This window comes from Drosophila subpulchrella, unplaced genomic scaffold, assembly GCF_014743375.2.
Source record: "Drosophila subpulchrella strain 33 F10 #4 breed RU33 unplaced genomic scaffold, RU_Dsub_v1.1 Primary Assembly Seq354, whole genome shotgun sequence".
In the NCBI taxonomy this organism is placed as follows: Eukaryota; Metazoa; Arthropoda; class Insecta; order Diptera; family Drosophilidae; genus Drosophila; species Drosophila subpulchrella.
The window spans coordinates 8435495-8457195 of record NW_023665577.1 but is presented as its reverse complement, the minus strand read 5'-3'; the positions used below and the strand labels follow the sequence as shown (position 1 = coordinate 8457195).

General features: G+C 36.5%; 1 protein-coding gene across 2 annotated transcripts in view; it reads left to right on the top strand.

Annotated features, from left to right (window-relative positions):
* LOC119559927 (5-hydroxytryptamine receptor 2B) overlaps positions 1-18121 on the top strand; it is a 39072-nt gene extending 20951 nt beyond the window's left edge. For both annotated transcript variants that reach the window (XM_037873131.1, XM_037873133.1), the window contains 6 exons: positions 4846-5070; positions 5132-5330; positions 7142-7582; positions 11075-11413; positions 13681-13977; positions 16023-18121. In XM_037873131.1, the coding sequence (XP_037729059.1) occupies positions 4846-5070; positions 5132-5330; positions 7142-7582; positions 11075-11413; positions 13681-13977; positions 16023-16209 (1688 nt within the window). In that variant the 3' untranslated portion in view covers positions 16210-18121. The remainder of the gene's footprint in view (positions 1-4845; positions 5071-5131; positions 5331-7141; positions 7583-11074; positions 11414-13680; positions 13978-16022) is intronic.
* The last annotated feature ends 3580 nt before the right edge of the window (positions 18122-21701 follow it).

The following is a 21701-nucleotide window of genomic DNA, read 5'->3' as shown; positions in this document are numbered from 1 at the left end:
ACCGGACCAAATAATTGGGGGAAGATTTCTTTAGCCGTCCTGTCTAAACGGGTAAATGCCACCGCTAATAGCTTTGTTTAGAAAAAATATACAGTTGCGAAAAAAATATTACCACCAATACGCCATAGATTCTTAATTCTAAAACCAGATAAAAGGCAATAGTCGATGGCCTCGACTATTAGATACCCGATACTCAGCATAAAGGACAGCGAGAGGGATCTGCCAATCTGCTTTTTTCACTAGCACACCTATCTTATAGGGCCACCTAAAATCTTTTTCTATAGCGCCACCTAGCTTATAGCGGCAACTAGCATATAGCGCACCCAGCGGCTTGGTGGCGTATTAGTGAAGACAGCTTATTTGCTGCATGTGGTGTGCAATCTCAATTGAATTACAAAATTTAATGCACCCTACTGAAACAAACTTGCGATGCGCAGGAAGTCCCAGTATTCTAGATCCTATAGATTGCGAGATCTCCGCGTTTCGCGTCAGTGCGATTATTTTACTTTCGATAGCCTTATCGTTAACAGTGTCTTTCGATTGTTAGTCTGGTCACATTGCATAAATATAAGACAGTTTAATTACTATGAAAACAAAATATTGACAAAATATAAAATGTTTTACCGGGTGAGCTCTAACCATTTTCTTTACGCTGTTGTGCGGCATGGAGACGTGGCCGGGTTCATGGTAAGCTGTGTACATCCAGTGCTACATCTGGGAACAACGGTGTTTTCCTAACCGTACGGGTTTGTATTTGTATTTATATTGTTGCTCTGGTTATAGTTTCCATAGGTGTTATAACTTCCTTTATTGCAGTTGCCCATGTAGTTCGGGTTTGCGTACATAAGGGTATTTCCGGGAGCGGTGGTGTTGCTCTGGTTATTATTATTCGTGTTGCCCTGTGCATAAACGCCTGAATTTTTGTTTTGTGCTTACACGACAGTATTGTAAGCCTGGGTGATATTTCCTGTATGGTTTTCAGGACTCACAATTGTGATGCAGGCTGGCAAGGATGGATTTATTAGCGTATGACCAAAGGCATTACAATATTAAGATGCGTAACGCCATAACATTTATTTTTCACACGATTTATTTGTTCTGGATCTTAAACTGGCTCAAGGATCTCTTAAGATTTTGTTGAAAAGCCAAAGAAAGAGCCTAGTATAAAGACAATGGAACACATTTAACAAATACAAATATACAAATACTGTTCAGTCACTTCTGGACGATAGAAAGGCGATACAACACATTTTACAGAAACAACTAGAAATAAAGTTAGCTTCGGCAAGCCGAAGCTTACACACCTGATCATATTAATAGGTACACACATCAACTCTGACTTAAAGGTAACAAAATAAAGATTTATTCATTGTTTCAAACTTAATATTTGTTCTCATTGGTTCTTAAACTATTTGTTTTTAATAAAATAAACTTAACTGTAACATAGGATAATTATATAACATAAAAGAGATCATTTTGTGTTTCAGATACGTTTTCAGAGTGATCATAATAATAGGTACACTTCATGTGTTGGTAGGAAAAAAATTTAAGTTTCCATTTTGTATTATTTTTTTAGGTAAATTAGTATTTCCTTACTTAGTATTCAGTGTATCCATCTCTATTTTGGGCCTTTACTGCTATTCTTTTTGGCATACTTTTAATAAGAGCCTGGCAGGTCTCTCCTGGTGTCTCATACCACAGTTTTTGGACACCTTCCCATAATTTTTGTTTATTTGAAAATGAATGGTCTTATAATTTTGTTAAAAATGCATTAGAAAGAAAACCAAGACAGGAAACCCATATATACGCTTGCAGCTATAATTATTAAATTTAAAAACACAAAAAATGATATTCCCAATAGTATAAGATAATATGTCAAAAAACACCGAAGCTATAATTTGTTTCATTTTATTTTCCTACCAATTTTACGATCGTTCCTATGGCAGCTATATGATATAGTCGTCCGATTTTGATAAAATTAAATTCAAAATTCAGAACTAATTAAAAAATGTTATTTCCACGCGTAGGAGGTTATATGTTAAAAAACACCGAAGCTATAATATGTTTCATATTATTTTTCCACCAATTTTCCGATCGTTCCTATGGCAGCTATATGATATAGTCGTCCGATTTCGATAAAATTTAATTCAAAATTCAAAACTAATTAAAAAATGTTATTTCCAAGCTTAGGAGGTTATATGCTAAAAAACACCAAAGTTTTATTTTTTTTAAATTTTTTTTTCCTATAATTCCTATGGGAGCTGTAAGATATAGTTGTCCGATCCGGCTGGTTCCGACTTATATACTACCTGCAAAAGATATAAGACTATTGGTTCAACGCGATAGCTTTAAAACTGAGAGACTACTTTGCGTAGAAACGGACGGACAGACGGACAGACGGACATGGCTAGATCGACTCGTCTAGTCATGCTGATCAAGAATATATATACTTTATGGGGTCGGAAACGTCTCCTTCACTGCGTTGCAAACTTCTGACTGAAATCAATATACCCTCTGCAAGGGTATAAAAAGGGTCGGGATCGCGAAGAAGTAACTTCTGAGACACTTCTGGGTGATGGAAGGACGATAATACACATTTTACAATAACATAAAGGGTCGGAATAGCGAAATATCTTCTGATGCACTTCTGGGCGATAAAACGTCGTTACTAGCGTAACGTAGAGTAAAAGGGTATACTAGATTCGTCGGAAAGTATGTAACAGGCAGAAGGAAGCGTTTCCGACCCCATAAAGTATATATATTCTTGATCAGGATTACTAGCCGAGTCGATCTAGCCATGTTTGGAGTTTCACATTTGTCAAAAGTCCCAACCGTTTCGAACGGAGGGACTCTATGGGAAGGGGGTATAAGCAGCCGATTTTCTGTATGAATATATCTCCATCCCTCTCCCACTCTATTGAGATTGGTAATTATAAATTATGGTTTGGATATAACTTTTTAATAAACGGACAGACGGACATGGCTAGATCGACTCGGTTAGTGATTCTGATCAAGAACTTATATACTTTATGGGGTCGGAAATGCATCCTTCACATACTTTCCGACGATCTAAACAACTCTTTTACTCTACGAGTATCGTTTATGAAAAGTCTGCAGTCATGTACATAACTATGATAGAAATCAAACAATTATTATCATATAATATTTACTTAATACATCATATAAATTTTAAATGGACATTACAGAGACTGACGCACAGCAAGACTTGAATTTTGAATGTTAAAACATTCTTACAGATTAACATGAGGACTGAAAAAGGGGCCTAGGAATGTACGCTCTTATAAATCTGGTTTTTAGTATTCTTAAGCAACTATTTTGACCACTCTATGGGAGCACCGTACGGCGTATGCTTAAGCACTGACAACTTCCTCGCAAATTGTTCGTCTGTGTGTGACAGTGACAAGCACGTAAAAGTAAATACGACATGATATTCACCCCCAGTGTCAGTGCCCCAACTCCGGTTTGTCTGCCATTGTTTGTCGAAAAGGACCCTCATATGTGGGGCTCTGGCCGAAGAGCATGTAAAAGGTTAACACCCCCAAACCAGAGAGCCGAACATCCAACACCCAACACATTTAAGCGCAATTTGTACTAATTAATACTGAATTCGACTCCCGGCAGGGCAGCAATTGAGTTTCTGTAGTGGTGTTCCCATTAAGAGCTTCAGCCCGTTTGAATGGAAGCCGTCAATTGATGTCAAGGTGAATGGGTCAGTCGAGTGATAGGCACTTACCACACAAAGCGAAATAAATCCGAATTAGATCGACACAGAGCAAAAACACCAACAGATTATTGGCAGCTAAAAAATTTGTTGGCTTTACATTTGCAGTATTTTTATTAGGGCATCAACAATATTAAATTTAATATTTAAAACTGATCATATGGATTAAAAAAATGTTCAATGAAATGTAATTAAACTATTTTATTTAATGAGTGATAGAGATAAGTAGAAATGGTAAATTCATATGACAAATTAAACGTAGCTATTGTTAAAACTTTTTAGGCCCGTTTCTCGTAGAGTAAGCGGGTACATTGTATTCGGCGAAAAGTGTGTTACAGGTAGAAGGAAGCGTTTTCGACCCTATAAAGTATAAGTGTTCTTGATCAGGATCACTAGCCGAGTCGATCAAGACATGTCGATCTAGTTCTAGACCTATATGAGCTACAGAGTTGGGATTTCATATTTAGAGCCTCAGCTTCTGATTAGTTTCTTTTCTGAATGAGCTTAGAATGATTTTGAAATTGTGTATTTGACATTTTGTTTCGCTTATCAATACCAATCTACATGTCAAAAATTGATGCAGTATTCATTAAAAAGGTATGAGCAAATAAAGTTTTCGCCGCGAGGTGGAAGACATTAGCCTTTACAATTTTACCATAGGGTTCAAAATTGACAATAAGATTCGACTATTGCCTACTAAGCCACTATTGCCTCATCCGAGTGCCACGCATACTCTTACGCCTATACACCGCTGTTGTATATTTTTATCTCCTTGGCACTTCCTATAGCTGAGTAACGGGAATCTTATAGTCAATGCACTCGACTGTAGCGTTCTCCCTTGTTATGATTAAAAAAGAGCAATATTTCATCTGCCTTCAAAATAATAACCAGTAAAGATAAGAATGGTCAGCATTCAATTGCCCTTAGGGTCGCTTTGATTCTAGTCAGATACCCGATACTTTTACTCTAAGATAAATGGATTCTTAAAGTCGCATACTTATTGTTAGTTACTTATTGGTGTGCCAAGGGCCATTTTAAATATTAATGTTCAGATTTTAAGTCGGTTTTACTTAAATTACACAAAACTTACATATGTGTTTCAGGTTATTGGCCACTTGGCTTTACTTGGTGCAACATTTATGTGACCTGTGATGTGCTGGCCTGTTCCTCCAGCATCCTGCATATGTGCTTCATAAGTTTGGGACGCTATCTGGGAATACGGAATCCATTGGGCTCGAGACATCGGTCTACGAAACGATTGGCTGGTATTAAGATAGCCATTGTTTGGGTAATGGCCATGATTGTATCCAGCTCGATAACAGTCCTGGGTATAATAAAAAAAGTTTGTAAATTGAAAGTTGTTTTTACATCTGTATCTCGTGTACTCAGGTCTGGTCAACGAGAAGAACATTATGCCCGAGCACAACGTCTGTGTAATAAACAACCGCGCCTTCTTCGTTTTTGGATCTCTGGTGGCATTTTATATCCCCATGCTCATGATGGTCACTACTTACGCACTCACCATTCCCCTCCTCCGCAAGAAAGCACGTTTTGCCGCAGAGCATCCGGAAAGTGAACTCTTCCGCAGGTAAGAGTACGTAATAGTAAGAGTCTATATTTCTGCCCAAATACATTTGCCTCTTATTTATTTAAAACGCTTGATGGTGTGTAGAAGTAAAGGAAACCTAAACCCATAAAAAAATAGTACTAACAAATTTGTACTAGACTAAAACTTTAGTTTTAGGTAATGGCTTACCCTACTTTTAAGGTTCATAATAGACAAAATTTGCATTCCAATGAGCTTTAAAATAAGTCCATATGTCCTAAAAACCCAGAACCCAGAAACTATAGAATTATAAAAATAGAAATTGCTTTTGCCCGCAGACACGGTCTTTGGTTTTGCCGCGAAGCCTTCATTTGGTTTTGTAGACGGGGGATCGATTCTCACCGCGGACAAAATAAAAGTGATTGTTTTTCAGGAAGATATTTATACCCGGTACTCGTAGAGTAAAAGGGTATACTAGATTCGTCGGAAAGTATGTAACAGGCAGAAGGAAGCGTTTCCGACCCTATAAAGTATATATATTTTTGATCAGGATCACTAGCCGAGTCGATCTAGCCGTCTGTCTGTCTGTCCGGATGAACGCTGAGATCTCGGAAACTATGAGAGCTAGGCTATTGAGATTTGGCGTGCAGATTCCTTAGCTTCTTACGCAGCGCAAGTTTGTTTCAGTAGAGTGCCACGCCCACAAGCCGCCCAAGACTGTGGCTCCTACAGTTTTTATGCAACTAAAGGGACCAAAGGGAAATGGAGATATGCAAGCAGCAAATCGAGATTGAAATGCGCCACCTACCGGCGGTAGACAGATTTAAGCGTTAGTGCTGAAATTATATTTTTAGATAGTACATGACCTAAAAATTAACTTTTCGTCTATTTTTAATTTTGTTGGTTAAGAATGACTTGAAATGTTGTTTATCCCTTTAATGGATGTACAATGTACCATGAACAATGTACATACATATTTTATTATTTTACCTAACGTTTTATATTAGATGGGAAAAAGTCGATATTGAAAGCTTATTGGAATGACCTTGGATAGAAAACTAATTAACTATTTTTAATTAAGATTTTTTTCTTTTCCATCTTTAAACAGTCATTCTTTGGTTGGCCGGCTTACAGACATTTCCGGTACTGATTGGTTGCCTAAGGTCAATCGAAACCCGACTAAGCGTGGCAAATTATCCTTAACATAATCAACAGCCAGTTTGTCCAGCCATCACGTTTTCTCTACCACATCTCTGCACTGAGAAATGTCAGCTTAAGTCGTCGAGTGCCTTGCTTCTAAACACCTTACCAACAAGCCACCTAGCGTCTATTCCGTTAGTTGCTTATAACGTTTAAATGTATGGTCCAAATTGAACAATTGTTGATAATAAGAACAAAACCCCATCTAACTTTGCTACAGTTCGTATGAAGCATCATGATATGGTCAGATTTTTATAAAATGAAATTAACTCTAAAATCTTACAAAATTCTGTAGAGTCGAATAGAATATTATCATGGCAAAGATTCGTTACTCGTTGAATAAAAAGTAGGGACCTTGAATAAAAGTTATGAAAAAATCAAAATCACTGTGATGCCGTGAAAAAATTGCAAGTAGGTGAAATGTTTGAGAATATTTAAAAAAGTGTATGAACTAAGCCGAATGTATCCATTGTCTGTCACAAAAATGAAAAATCAAGGGGTGTTTTTGTTTCATGCTAATAATTTTTTGGCAAAGGCATTCCCAATTCGGTTATGAAAATCGGATTTTTCAAAGGGTTGGCTATGGTTATCATATGAAAAAATTCTGAGTGTATCCGTTAGTCCTTTATTATATACACATACATATTTTTCAGGCTAGGTGGGCGCTTTACCATAAGACCTCAGCACAGCCAGCAACAGTTGCAGGTGCACAGCAGCTTCTCCAGAGGCAATAGCAAATTTCTGTCAATGAGCGACAGCATTCGCAACTTCAACAACGCAGGACGAGGGGTTGAGGAAGGAGGTGATGCCAGGAAAAGGTGCGTGGAGCCCGCAGAACGACCTTTGATGCAGCAGAGAACGACGAGTAGCAGGAGCATTGGCTCGGACAGTTTCCGCAATGTGGCCAATGGCAGTGGTGGAGCTGGAGGAAGTGGGTCCAAGGGAGCAGGCCCTGCCCGCAGCAGTTTCCGGTTCTCTGGAGGCGGCATCCTGCGGCACTCCTCGTCACCCGCCTCCAGCTGCCACTCCGCCAACAAGTCGCATTCGAGCAGCATCTGGAGCAAACACGGAGGCAATCCCAACCTAATGGACAGGTGAGTGGGATAACATTTGCTAACAAGTTAAAATCCATGAAACGCTAATGGTAAATTCTAATTGTGTTGAAAATGTCAATAACATTTTTCTCGATGACAGTTTTTTTTGTTCCAAGTTTTCGACGTTAAATTTCAAACTTTTTATACCCTTGCAGAGGGTAAAATGATTTTAGTCAGAAGTTTGCAACGCAAATTAAATTAAAATTACGTATAATAATATAATAAATTTTTACTGTTGCGGGCCGAAATCATAAATTTAATATAGTTTATTTATTTTATCGAATGTAATATAATTTTTCGTCACAATTGTTGATATCAGAAATTTTTGTTAAAGGCGCGTTCGCCACTACTTTTTACCTCGTTAAGAGGTGTTTTTGTTTGATTACGAAATAGTGTAAAAATAGGAAGAATTAAAAGTTTGAGTTAGCTCTAATTATAAATATATATGTTTGCCAACTCCCTTAAATGAAGTGGTTTTTTTTTCTCAAGTACTTCTTTTAAGTCCTTGTAAAGTTTTAAAATTTTAAATTCGGATCTGATGTATAATCCACTGAGCGATAGCAAAAGAAACCCGGTCTCGCTTGCTTCTAAAACGAAATTGATAAATAAAATTTACTTTTACTTTACTTACTAAATATATGTGCGCCTAAACATGGGTTATTTTTATTTCACGCTTTCAAAAATTTAAGATACTCATAGCATACACCAAGTAATAGTGTTTATTGCTTCGATTTCGTTTCGACTGCACTATCGGATTAGATTTTCAATTTTGCGGCTTTATTTAGAAGTCTTCTCAAGCATCAATGATATCAATGTGATGCCACAGTGATATTCCCACAAAAGGTGTCAGATAGCCCAGTTCAACAATTTCGCCAAATTACAAGGGTAAATTAATTCCCGTCTGATTGCTGAGGGCAATCAATAATATATCTTTAAGCAATTAAATGCACATTAACAACAGTCTCACAACACGACGTATACGTAATCTGGCGCGTATGGCGACTCGGACATAAATCACTCATACGTCATGTGGTGCAGCGGAACACAAAATAAACACGAAACCGTTTGTCGCACAACTTCAGCTGCTGCCACATTGTAGTTGCTGGAACCATAAATACTGAAACACGAAAAAAGAAACAAATATCGCATTTAACATTGTTGCCAGCAGTCCAAACATGCAGGAGAACCCCCTACAAGCATTCAAAATAAAAGGGAAGTGCAGTCAAAAGTGCCACACAAATTGCAGATGACTTTTCCTGCTGGTTGTCAGCAGCGTTTCGTTTCAGCTAAAAGGAAGTGCAAGGTCCGTCCTCGACTTAGGGCACGGAAAAAGTGATGAATGTCACGATTATTCGTTGTGACTTTTGTATTTTTCTTATAACAAACAAGTCGCCAGATAAATGTATAAATTCCTAATGATCTACCAGTCCCAGGTTAAAAGGAGTAAGATATGACAATATACACTGGTCGGTACAAGTATTTTGATGAAACAAAAGTTAAATATACTCATAATTTGAACTTACTTCTTCTAAACTTTGGCATCAATGGAAAGGTAATTTTAATGCCGTTTGAATAATAAAATACTTTTCTTAGCCCATTCGGTACTTATTACTTTTTTCCTCGTCTTAAAAACTTAGGTTTCTTGATGCAAAAAGTTTCTCCAAAATCATAAAAAATATAAGCAAAGTGATTTTTGAAAAATTCTTTTTGCAGTTACAATTTTTTTTGTTTGAAGAAACTGTTTGGTTGTTATTCAAATGAACTCAGAATTACAAACGCCATAAGGTTCTAATAAGAGCGAGCGAGATGGCTGCTGAAAATATCAGAGGGCTTATTACTTTAAATTCGATATCTTGGCTTACACCTATAAAAAAAACCGATCGTAGGTGACGAATGGAGGCATATTTTAAAATTAAAAAACAAAATATTTTGTATGGGCAATAGTTTAAAAAATTTTTTAAATTAAAACTTGTTTTTTTTATAAAGAAATTAAAAATTTTGTATCTTTAAAAAAATGTATTTAAAAGGTAGAGGTTTCAGAGGATCTTATGCAAAAGACATGAAATCAATCGGATAACTACAGATGGAGATATAGACTTGCAATCAGAGGGTACCTTTTAAAAACTAGCTTTTTTTACAAACTTATTTTTACTTATTTTCCGAAAAGTATACGTAAAAAAAGTTTCAGGCGAATCAAAAATGTAAAATTTTTTTTTTGCCAAATCCGTTCGGCTTGTAAAAGAACGGTCATATGTAAAAGTCATCTTGTAGCAACCGAGGATGCCAAAATTATAGACTCGGCAGCTCGAGCAACAGCTCTAAATAATGATACAAAAGCATTTTAAATAAAACAAGGAAGAACGCTATAGTCGAGTTCCTCGACTATCAGATACCCGTTACTCAGCTAAAGGGACCAAAGGGAAATGCAGATATGCAAGCAGCAAAGCGATATTTAAATGCGCCACCTACCGGCGGTAGACAGATTTAAGCGTTATGGGCGTTAGAGTGGTAATTAATCGATAGGTATTGACGAGACCAATACATTTCAGTTATTTTTTATCTAGCATGAAAATTGTGGGCGCCACAGGCTTGGGCGGTTTGTGGGCGTTAGACTGGGCGTGGCACTCTACTGAAACAAACTTGCGCTGCGTAAGAAGCTCAGGAATCCGCACGCCAAATCTCAATAGCCTAGCTCTCATAGTTTCCGAGATCTCAGCGTTCATCCGGACAGACGGACATGGCTAGATCGACTCGGCTAGTGATCCTGGTCAAGAATATATATACTTCATGGGGTCGGAAACGCTTCCTTCTGCCTTTTACATACTTTCCGACGAATCTAGTATACCCTTTTACTCTACGAGTAACGGGTATAAAAATACCCATCCGTTAAACAAAGCTTTTAGCTAGCTAGATCTTCGGTTCAACGAAAATACAGATGTAAACTGATTTTGGTAGAGATGGTCAGGAGTCGTTCGTTGCTTTTGGCTTTTGGGTAGTTGCACTTTCATACCTTCCTCCTCCCAAATATCATAACATTAAAAGGTAATTTTATTAATTGTTGAAGATGTCGGTTATAGGAGAACAACAGTAATCAAAAGATCTAAATCTAGTATCAAACACTCGCATAGCAATATGTATTTTTTTTATTATTCATACCGAAATTGCAACTGGCATTTAACAAATTATTATTTTTTCAAAAAAAGATATTCCTTACCATACACTTTGGTTTAAAATATACAACGAAAATTTGGTCCAAAAGATGTTTTAAACACGGGTTTTTAATATATTGTAACTTCTACAATAACATATGCATGTTATTGTATAAGTTTATAATTGCAACCATCTTAGTACTAACTATTAAGTACATATATTAGTTTGAGTAAATATACCTCCATAATGACTTATGAACGAATTTGAGAAGAGTATGTTTTTCAGTGTTTTTTAATCAAGCTCCCTTTTAATGAAACACTTTTTTTCGCAATCATCCAACAGCCATCCGAATCGACGGGCCTCTGTGCGTGTCAGTATGTCTCAGCCACAACTGGGCTACCCGACAAATGGAAGTGGCGCTGGTAAAGCGTCGGAAGGTGGAGGCGGTGGCTATGGCTCATCAGCTGCGACAACGAGCTGCTCGATTCCTGGAGGCACCAGCATGATGAAAATCGCCACCATCCAGGGACCGACTCTGAACCAGAGCCAGGGAGCTGGAGGCAATCACTCGCTGGAGCAGGTGAGGCCCACAGATTTGAAGCCCGACGAACGACAGCGCCAGAAAATGCGGACCTTTAAGTTTTCTTTAAACCGAGTTTCCACGCCCACTTTAAATTTACGGTGAGTAAAAATGCTATATACGAAGTAATATTGTTAAATATAATGGGATTAACCGAATACTAAGTTATAACTGATAATTCGCAGTTAGTAGGTGGACTCTCAAACTGTATTTTATTTATGGAAAGTTTATATATTTCTTAAAAGATCCTATCGATTAACATTATATTTTTAATCTAGTATACCCTTTTACTCTACGAGTAACGGGTATAACGATAGTACACATTTTACAAAAACAACAAGGAAGAACGCTATAGACGAGTGCATCGGCTATCAGATACCCATTACTCAGCTAAAGGGAGCAAAAGGGAGATGGAGATATGCAAACAGCAAAGCCAGATTGTAAAGCGCCACTACCAACGATTTCAATATATGGTTATGTGGGCGGAAGACAGATTTAAGCGTTGTGAGCCTTTGTGGGTGATGGAGGGAGCGTTGCAAACTTTTTTTAGGTCAATCAATAAGTATTGACGTTCGGTTAATATTTGTTTTCTATCATTATAAATTTTGGGCGCCGGAGTTTTGGGCAGTATGTGGGCGTTCGCGTAACAAACTTGCGCTGCTTATGAAGATAAGAATCTAAATCTGAAATATCAACCCTCTAGCTCTTATAATTTCTGAGATCACAATGTTCACACGGGCAGACGGACATGGCTAGATCGACTCGGCTAGTGATGCTGATCAAGAATATACAAGGGTGGTCAAAAGTATTTTCACAAAAAAAAAGTTAAATATATTCATAATTTGAACTTACATCTTGTTAACTTTGGCATCAATGGAAAGGTAATTTAAATGCCGTTTGAATGATACAATACATTTCTTAACACATTCAGTACTTATTGAAAAGGACGAATTTGTGTGAAAATGTCCTTTTTGAACTTTTTTCCTCGACTTGAAAACTTAAATTTTTTGATGCAAAAAGTTTCTTCAAACAAAAATAATAGTAACTGCAAAAAGAATTTTTCAAAAATCATTTTGCTTATATTTTTTATGATTTTTTAAAGGTGACACTGTCGGAAAAAATTTGTATGAAAAAGAGAAAAATATGGCTAAAATGCATGTTTCTAAGCATTTTCAAAAAATCATAAAAAATATAAGCAAAATGATTTTTGAAAAATTCTTTTTGCAGTTACTATTATTTTTGTTTGAAGAAACTTTTTGCATCAAAAAATTTAAGTTTTCAAGTCGAGGAAAAAAGTTCAAAAAGGACATTTTCACACAAATTCGTCCTTTTCAATAAGTACTGAATGGGTTAAGAAATGTATTGTATCATTCAAACGGCATTTAAATTACCTTTCCATTGATGCCAAAGTTAACAAGATGTAAGTTCAAATTATGAATATATTTAACTTTTTTTTTGTGAAAATACTTTTGACCACCCTTGTATATACTTTATAGTGTCGGAAACGTCTCCTTTACCCTGTGCAAGACTATAAATATGTAATATTATTCGATAGAATTTTTTAAGAATTAATCAAGGTTCTATAATTGAAATAAATAAATCAACTTTATGGGGCCGGAGACGCTTCCTTCTACCTGTTACATTCTTTTCCCCAATACTATATACCCTTTTACTCTACGAGAAACGGGTATTAATAAACCTCGAGATATAACATCGAGTAATAATTATGGTATACATTTTATATTATTCTTTTTTTTTTAAACAATCCTTACAAAATCAAAAGATTAACTATTTCTTATAAGTGCCAGGGTATATAAGCTTCCGCTTTGCGAAGTTTTTTTCTTTCATGTTCAAGATAAGACAAAAGCACCTCTTAACAAGGTAAGGGGTCGTGACGATTGCACCTTCAACTTACAACAGTTCTGATATCACATTTTGTGACGAAAAATGCTTGTAAATTCAACAAAATAAATACACTTTTTTTCACCACCATTCCCAACATCTCCAATTTTCAAAATTTTCACTCATACACTTCCTCCGCTCTTTCTCCAAAACCAATTGAAATTAATGTTGTCTTGGTGTGCAATATTTTGATCGGACCAGCACTTCCGATTTTTAAATCTGCACACTCGCCTTCCCAGTGCGCGTTCTAGAATGAAGATAAACATTCTAATAAATCAAGATGAGTCGTAGCTCAAAAGGATATTACCATATTTGACCGATAGACGGACATGGCTAGATCGACTCTATTTCATGGCCAAAAAGTGCAGTACTCTAGTCTAAACCCTCTTATCTCCCCGTGGATTTTCCTTCTTGCTTTTATGGTTTTTTTTATTACCATACTGACCGTTTTTATTTTTCTTCGCAGTTTCCTAAACAATCGCAGCAAACGGAACAGTTTATCGGCTAACGCGGTCGCCACGGAACAGAAGGCAACAAAGGTGCTTGGACTGGTGTTCTTCACCTTCGTTCTGTGCTGGTCGCCCTTCTTCATCCTGAACATCATCTTCGCCGCGTGCCCCGAGTGCAAGGTGCCCGAGCACGTGGTGAACACCTGCCTCTGGCTGGGCTACGTTTCGTCGACGATCAATCCCATCATCTACACCATATTCAATAGAACGTTCCGGGCGGCCTTTATCCGCTTGCTCAAGTGCAACTGCGAACGGTGAGTCGGGAACTTTAGTCTGGAAAAAAGAGAATCAGACCCAATTTATTGCATCGCGGGTGCACTCTGATGGGAATTGAAGTCCAACGCAACGTATAATTGATTTTCAGGGGTTTTTATTTTGGCGAGGTATCAGGTCAAGTGAGAGAGGGAATGACTATGAGTATGTGAAGTCCAGCTCTGTCAAACTAAATTATGGGGAATATTGTCGAGCTGGGAAAAAACAAGAGAAACCATTATATAAATTTTCATATGCGCATTACTCAACTGACCAATTTAACTTATTAAGTAATATTCCGATTTAATTAACTTTTGGCAAGTCGATAGATAAAATAAAATGTACGCTCAAAAATGTCTTCAAGAAAGTAGATTTTAGATTTTTGGGCGTCAGAGTGGGCGTGCAAATGTGCTGAAGCAAACAAGTGATTATTTAAAAAAATCGTACGATTATATTATTAGTTCAAATATAACAAACAACTGCCTTTTTCCGACTTTGGCTTCTGTTTTCTTAGATTCTTGCATAGGCGAACTTCTTGGTAAACAGTCCAAAATAGCGATTCAAAGCGAATTAGATTTTCTAGTAGCCGTCGAGGTAGATTTTTGATGTTATAAGTAATATAAACATTTTTCCTGTCATTAACTTTTCCGTTAGGTTAATAGGACTGCGAATATCCGGACAAGTTTTGAAACTAATTTTATTTTTAGTGACAAAAAGCAAAACGCAGACGGACAGACGGGCATGGCTAGATCGAATCGGCTAGTGATCCTGTATATATCAAGAATATATATTCTTTAAGGGGTCGGAAACGCTTTTTTCTACCTCTTACATACTTTCCAACAAATCTAGTATACCTCTTACTCTACGGGTAACAGTTATAAAAAGTCCTTGCACATTATGCACGCAGATCAAACTACATTAATTCGGAAAGGTGACAAATGAATTTAAAAACAAGGAAGAACGCTATAGTCGAGTTCCTCGACTATCAGATACCCGTTACTCAGCTAAAGGGACCAAAGGGAAATGGAGATATGCAAGCAGCTAAGCGAGATTTAAATGCGCCACCTACCGGCGGAAGACAGATTTAAGCATTGTGGGCGTTAGGGTAGGCGTGGCAAATTTTTTTTTGGATCAATCGATAGGCATTGACGAGACCAATACATTTCAGTTAAAATTTTTAATCTAGCATAAAAATTGTGGGCGCCACAGGCTTGGGCGGTTTGTGGGCGTTAGAGTGGGCGTGGCATATTCGCATAACAAACTTGCGCTGCGTACAAGGCTACGGAATCTAAATCTGAAATCCCAATACTCTATCTTTGATAGTTTCCGAGATATCCGCGTTCATATTTACGATTTTTTGACGTTTGTGGGCGGTTTGTGGGCGTTAAAGTGGGCGTGGCAAACTTTTTTTTGGGTCAATCGATAGGTATTGATGAGAACAATTCATTTCAGTTTAAATTTTTACTCTAGCATCAAAACTGTAGAAGCCACAGTTTTGGGCGGTTTGTGGGCGTTAGAGTGGGCGTGGCACTCTACTGAAACAAACTTGCGCTGCGTAAGAAGCTCGGGAATCTGCTCGCCAAATCTCAATAGCCTAGCTCTCATAGTTTCCAAGATCTCAGCGTTCATCCGGACAGACAGACAGACGGACAGACGGACAGACGGACATGGCTAGATCGACTCGGCTAGTGATCCTGATCAAGAATATATATACTTTATGGGGTCGGAAACGCTTCCTTCTGCCTGTTACATACTTTACGACGAATCTAGTATACCCTTTTACTCTACGAGTAACGGGTATAATAAAAGCAAGTCAGGGCCTTGACCAAAGGCAACAATGCGTACGAGTTATAAACTTTGATACCTTGAAGACCCTAAATCGCGTTATTTTAAAAATATTTATATTGGTATAGCCTAAATAGATTACAGATTGGGACCTTTAAAATTGTCATACAAAAGTTTACCGCCCTAGTGTTCAAATAAAAAGACTTTGCCTTTTACTTGTAACTAGAATCCCTTTGACTTAGCTACTGCCATCCAATTGCAGGTCCGGCCGCCCGCTGCGATACCGCTCCGTGACGGAGGGACGTGGCGCTGTGAGCCTGTGCGCCCCCTCGGCCTTGCCGCTAGCCATATCCTTCCATGGGGCGCCACTGATGACGCCATCCACAGCGAATGCGACGCCATTAAGCGAGTTCCGAGGCAGCTACACAATTACCGATGACGAGTGCTGAGCCACAGGGACCCCCATTCTTTTACGAATTTATAACGACGAAGCGGCAAAAATCAAACGGAGTCATCTGTATTTACTAGCTGCTAATCAAAGGAAACGATAGCTTCAGGGAGATTCATGCTAACTTTTCCAATAAGAAATCACAATCAAATTGACGACTTAAGTAGGAACTACGAAGCTAAATACTACACTTAAGGCTCATCACATATCATTGTACTATATGAAAAAAATGCAAAAAAAAATCGAGAAAGGAAAATAGCATCGCCAAGTCGAACATTAAAAACCCTTTGCAGCTAAAACCATCACTAGCAATACGTGGGGAGTATAGCGTAAGGAGCGAACGATTCGTTTTCAGAACGATACTTTCCCAAAAATAAATATTTTTCAAGTTCAATAACAGAAAGTTGCCTACATCTCTTTAGAATATTTCTGTAAAAGCTTAATGGTAAAATTTCAACGATGTTTCATCCTAAAGTTCTTGGCGTAAACCATTGGCTTACCTTTTTCAAAAACGCACTAAAACTTTGTGCAGATGCTAAAATATATTTATTTTTTTCTATACGGAAGGTTGAAAATGTTTATTAATAAAATACAAATATAATTTTAAAATACAAAAAGTATATCTCAGTTCTGGGTACATTTTGAACAAATTAGATCGTTCAATATCTAGTTGACAAACATCAACAAAAAAAATAATAGTTTTGTATATAAAATTTATTTTGACTGTGGAAAAGAAAAAAACAAAGATACATCGATAAAAATCTGTCGAGTTGAATTTTTTATTTCAAATTGTAATTTAACTGATAAAAACAATATAAAACAAGAGAGAACGCTATAGTCGATGCCATACCCGTTACTCAGTTAAGGGCAGTGCGAAGGAGATAGAGATATGCAAGCAGCACACTTTATTTATTTTTGGCATAGATGGACATTAATAATCAAAACAAATTCCCATTTGCTTTTTTCCACAAACTTCAAAAATGAAGGCGCTTGAACGGTTTTAGCGTTATGACTTTTGTACAAGGTACTTTTGGAAATATGATAGTGCTACTTTTACAAGGGGCAAAAAAGGACCGATAACTGTTTCTAAAGATCTTATGTATGTATACTGTATACATTTGACTGGCTAGGTTTTTAACAATTCTTTGCCCTGGCACTGCTGTCACCTATAAATTGAATAGGTGTGCTAATATCAACAGCTGCAAAATAAAATCGCCAAAATGCTGCACGAAGGCGACCTGTAAATTCATTGTCGACCAGATAAAAGAAATTGACTACAGATATTTTGAATATTCGACGTGACGTGTCACGTGAGACTGGACAAGTTAGTCACCTTACCGAATTCGTTCCGTATTACCCTACACTCCCCTACGTAACAGAAACTATGTATACATATAAGAATAAGAATGTGTACATAAATATTTCGATAGTTCCTAGCAGCTATATGATTTGTTTTTACCATTTTTTTCAAATATTTTTTTTGTTTAATTGCAAAGACAATGATATTCTGAGTTATACAAATGTATGTGTACATATTTGTAAAATCAAAGATTTGTGTAATTTCCTTTTTAATTTTTCCTTTCCTTTGTATTGCAATAACATAACGACTATCCTAGGATTATTGTAAACTCTAAAAATATGCCTAATATATTGTTCCCATATGTTTTTATTATTTTTATGGGAGCTATATGATATAGTGGTCTGATCCCGATCGTTCCTTACCGCACTTTACCATCGTTGCAAGCTTACCCCATGAAAGAATTTACAAATAGATATAGAAACATAGAGTTTAATGATGATTGTGTTTAACTCTTATGTCAGTAAACTCATTTTAGTCATCGCTACATAGAGCGAGTCTACAAAAAAAGGAACTGTTCAAAAATAAACGAAAACTATGACTTTCATGTTAAAAATCTAGTTTTAGTCTCTTTTCCTAAGTATACAAAAAATAAAATTGAGCAAAAATAAACGAAAACAATGGAAAATGATATAGTCGATGGTCTCGACTATCATATACCCGTTACTCAGCTGAAGGGAGTGCAAGAGAGAAGGAGATATGCATTCAGCCAATCGGCTGTATCCGAGATTACACAGTAATATAGGAATAAACGCTTGGTGGCGTGTTAGTGTGGTGTGCAATATCGGAAACAGCTATATAGTGATTATTATTAAGTTATAATTTTAAAATGATGACTCCGATTTGAAAAAATGTTCGGCATGTAGATAATATGAAGAAAATCAACTTTAAACTTACGAAATCTTCAAAACTTTGGGCGCTTGTGAGCGTACAAGTGGGCGGCGCACTCTAATGAAACAAGCTTGCGCTGCGCAGGAAGCCCAAGAATCCGCATGCCAACATTCTAGCTCTAATGGTTTCCGGGCTCCAGTGCTCGAATGGACAGACGGACATGGCTAGATCGACTCGGCTAGTGATCACAATCAAGAATACATAGGGAAGTGTAGGATAAAGTGACGAACGCTTCGTTTTTTTAATGTAACTTTTGCAAAAATCAATATTTTTCAAAAGACTAAGCAGAAAATGGCTGACATCTATTGAGCATATTTCTGTAAGCTCTTGGCGTAAACCAATTTTTTTCACTTTTAAAATTTGTAGATTAAGGTGGCGAACTGTTAAATACATACTACAAGTCTAAGCAGACTCTTAAAACAAGAAAGAACGCTATAGTCGATACCTCGAATATCAGATACCCTTTACTCAGCTAAAGGGACCAAAGGGAGATTGAGATATGGGGCCGTCCATATACCACGTGGACAAATTTTAAGCACTTTTTGAATGTGTTGAATTGTTAACTAAGGGTCTTAATTAGGTAAAGAACTGGTATTTTTCTCTAAACAATGTGTGAAAAGAACGTTCTTGAAAAAAGAACGGTTGGTAAATAATCCTAATCGCCGTAATAAAAAACGTTTATATTTTTTTGATTTTGTATATTTTTATTGGTCAATGGGTACATATTTATTACTAAAAAACACTTTGTTATTGTTACGGGGATAAATATGAAAAGGTAGGGAATATATATCATCGAATGTCTTAACACTTATAGAATAAATAAAAATAATTAGTATTTTACCGTATTAAGAACTTTTGATTTGGAAATGTTGTTCGGACGTATTTAAAGTAGAACTATGCTCTGTCTCCAAAACTGGTTCTGCTTGAGCTCCAAACTAATGGAATCTTTAAATAAAAACGAAATTGTGTCGTTTGCAGACAGCATTTTAGGCGTATTATAAAATATGTACGTACCGCCTCCTTTTCCATTCAAAAAGCCGTTCTCTGAAAACAGCCCTAAGACCTATCGGCCCGAAAGCTGATTTGATGTCGTCCTCGGTAAGGTACAAAGGTCACTTGCGATTCTGATAAAAAACAAACATATACTTAAATAAATATGTATTCACACATTTTTTTAAGGTGGCTGAATAGCTTTGCTATAGAAGACTCTAACATACGATTTTATATACATTTTTCAACAACTACTCACCTTTTAAACATGTTGTGGAAATATCACATCATTAACGGCAAAAACAGTATATATATATCGAATATCGATATTTTTGGCATTTCTGGATTATACGGCCTTACTATTTCTTTTATACTTTTCGTTCTCTTTCTACTTGGTTCCTTGAACAATAAACACGTGTGTCTGCTATAAATTAAAATATCCGCAACACAGTGTTTTCTTTATTTGTTCCTACTGGAAATATACAAAACGAGAAATCAAGACAAACCAAGGAGATAATAAGGATTAATATCTGTGTTCCAATACCTAAAGACTCTGCGGATTGATCTGTTTTCTACAGATTTTCTACACATGTAAACGCTGGAAGAATCTCTTTGCTCTAAAAACTCCAGCGGCTTAGAGTAGTCGTTCGTCAACACTGTGTGGGCTTCGCTTTCTTGTCAAATTAAACTGTATCTAAAGTGTATTAATTTAAATTGAACCTTTATTTATTACTTATCTTCGTACTCGCACGTAAAAACGTTTACGTTTATATTTGTATCTATTTTGGCACTTTGCACAGTAAACAAAAATCAACCAAAAAAATCATCGATTTCGATAGACTTTAACCAGTCTATCTCAGCTTTTTCATGAACGGCGTTCGATATCTGAGAACAATTTTCGCAATTTGGCACCGACTATCTCGTCGGTAGAAATTGTTGCCAAACACCGTTCGATTTTCGTGAACAAACGCTTGAAAAGTGAGAACTAAAAATGGAGAACGGATTGTTAGCAAATCATGAAAAATGTTCTTGATTTTTTTCGTTCTTTTTTTCTGGGTGAACGTGTTACAGAGAAGTCATTCAAAACTTTCGTGTTTATGTATTCATTCGGTTTTTCGAAAAATAAAAAAAAATATTGGACGGGGTCATACAAGGGGGAAACATTAATTGCGTTCAAATGTTGTTGAATGATTTCTGGTATTATTTAAATAATGATTTTATCAGTTTAAAAAAAACAGATGAAAGTTTCATACAAACAGAAAAAACATCCACTTACCTACAAATTTTGTTGATACTTTCAATTCAATTACAAGGAATGTGAAATTTGGAAAAAAAAAAATGAGTTTTAAAAGAAGGTAATTTAGTTTCCGAAGCAGATATTAGGCCGGAAAAAGTTGCATTAATAGTGCACTAATTGATTTGCTTATCATTTTTTAGCCAATGCTGCCAGTTTACTTCGTTTTTCATATTCTTCCAATATGCTAGAGGAATGAACTGATATCTTATATCTATAATGCACTTCTTGCAAATGTTTGTCATGCAATTTTCATTAAAAATATTGCAGCAAACAGATTTAAGAAAACTTTCAAAATTGGTGGGAAATGAAGGTACAATGGTTCCGAAGCTTTGTAACAAATAACCGAAATTGGCATGGTATACGCAAACGCACATATTGTGGGGCATTTTGTCTATCAATTGTACATGACGAGGTCGCAATCCAAAAAAAGTGGATTTGCCTATTAATTCCATGTTGGTATTCTCATTTTTTAAAAGCTCGTACGCTTCAGACACTGTCATTAACAGAAAGCGTTTAGCTACTAGTTGCCCTTCAGAAAACATTGTATCCTTCTTTCCCGAGGACTGCACACTGATGTCATTCATCATATAAAACTCTTTGACGGCCTGAGCTACCTTTGCATTAACTGCTTTAAGGCCTTTCTTTTTATTTTCTTCTCTTTCCATGGGCCCGACATATTTCTTACGTAATGCTTTTATCAACATATGTTTTCGTTCCAAATCTGCAGGCAAAGCATTCTCTAATTTTTGTAATGCTTTTTCAAAAGTTTGTTTGCATGAGTAAGGCAAGATTTCATTTTTTTCTGCACATTTTAATTCTTTTACTTTTTTTCTAAGTTCTCTTTTTCTTGTTCGCTCATATCTCTTTCTTTCTTCGATTATTTTATCATCTCTTTCGCGCAGAAGTTTCTAAGAAGTGACTTCTGGACGATAGGCGATAAAAATATCGCCCTTTTGCT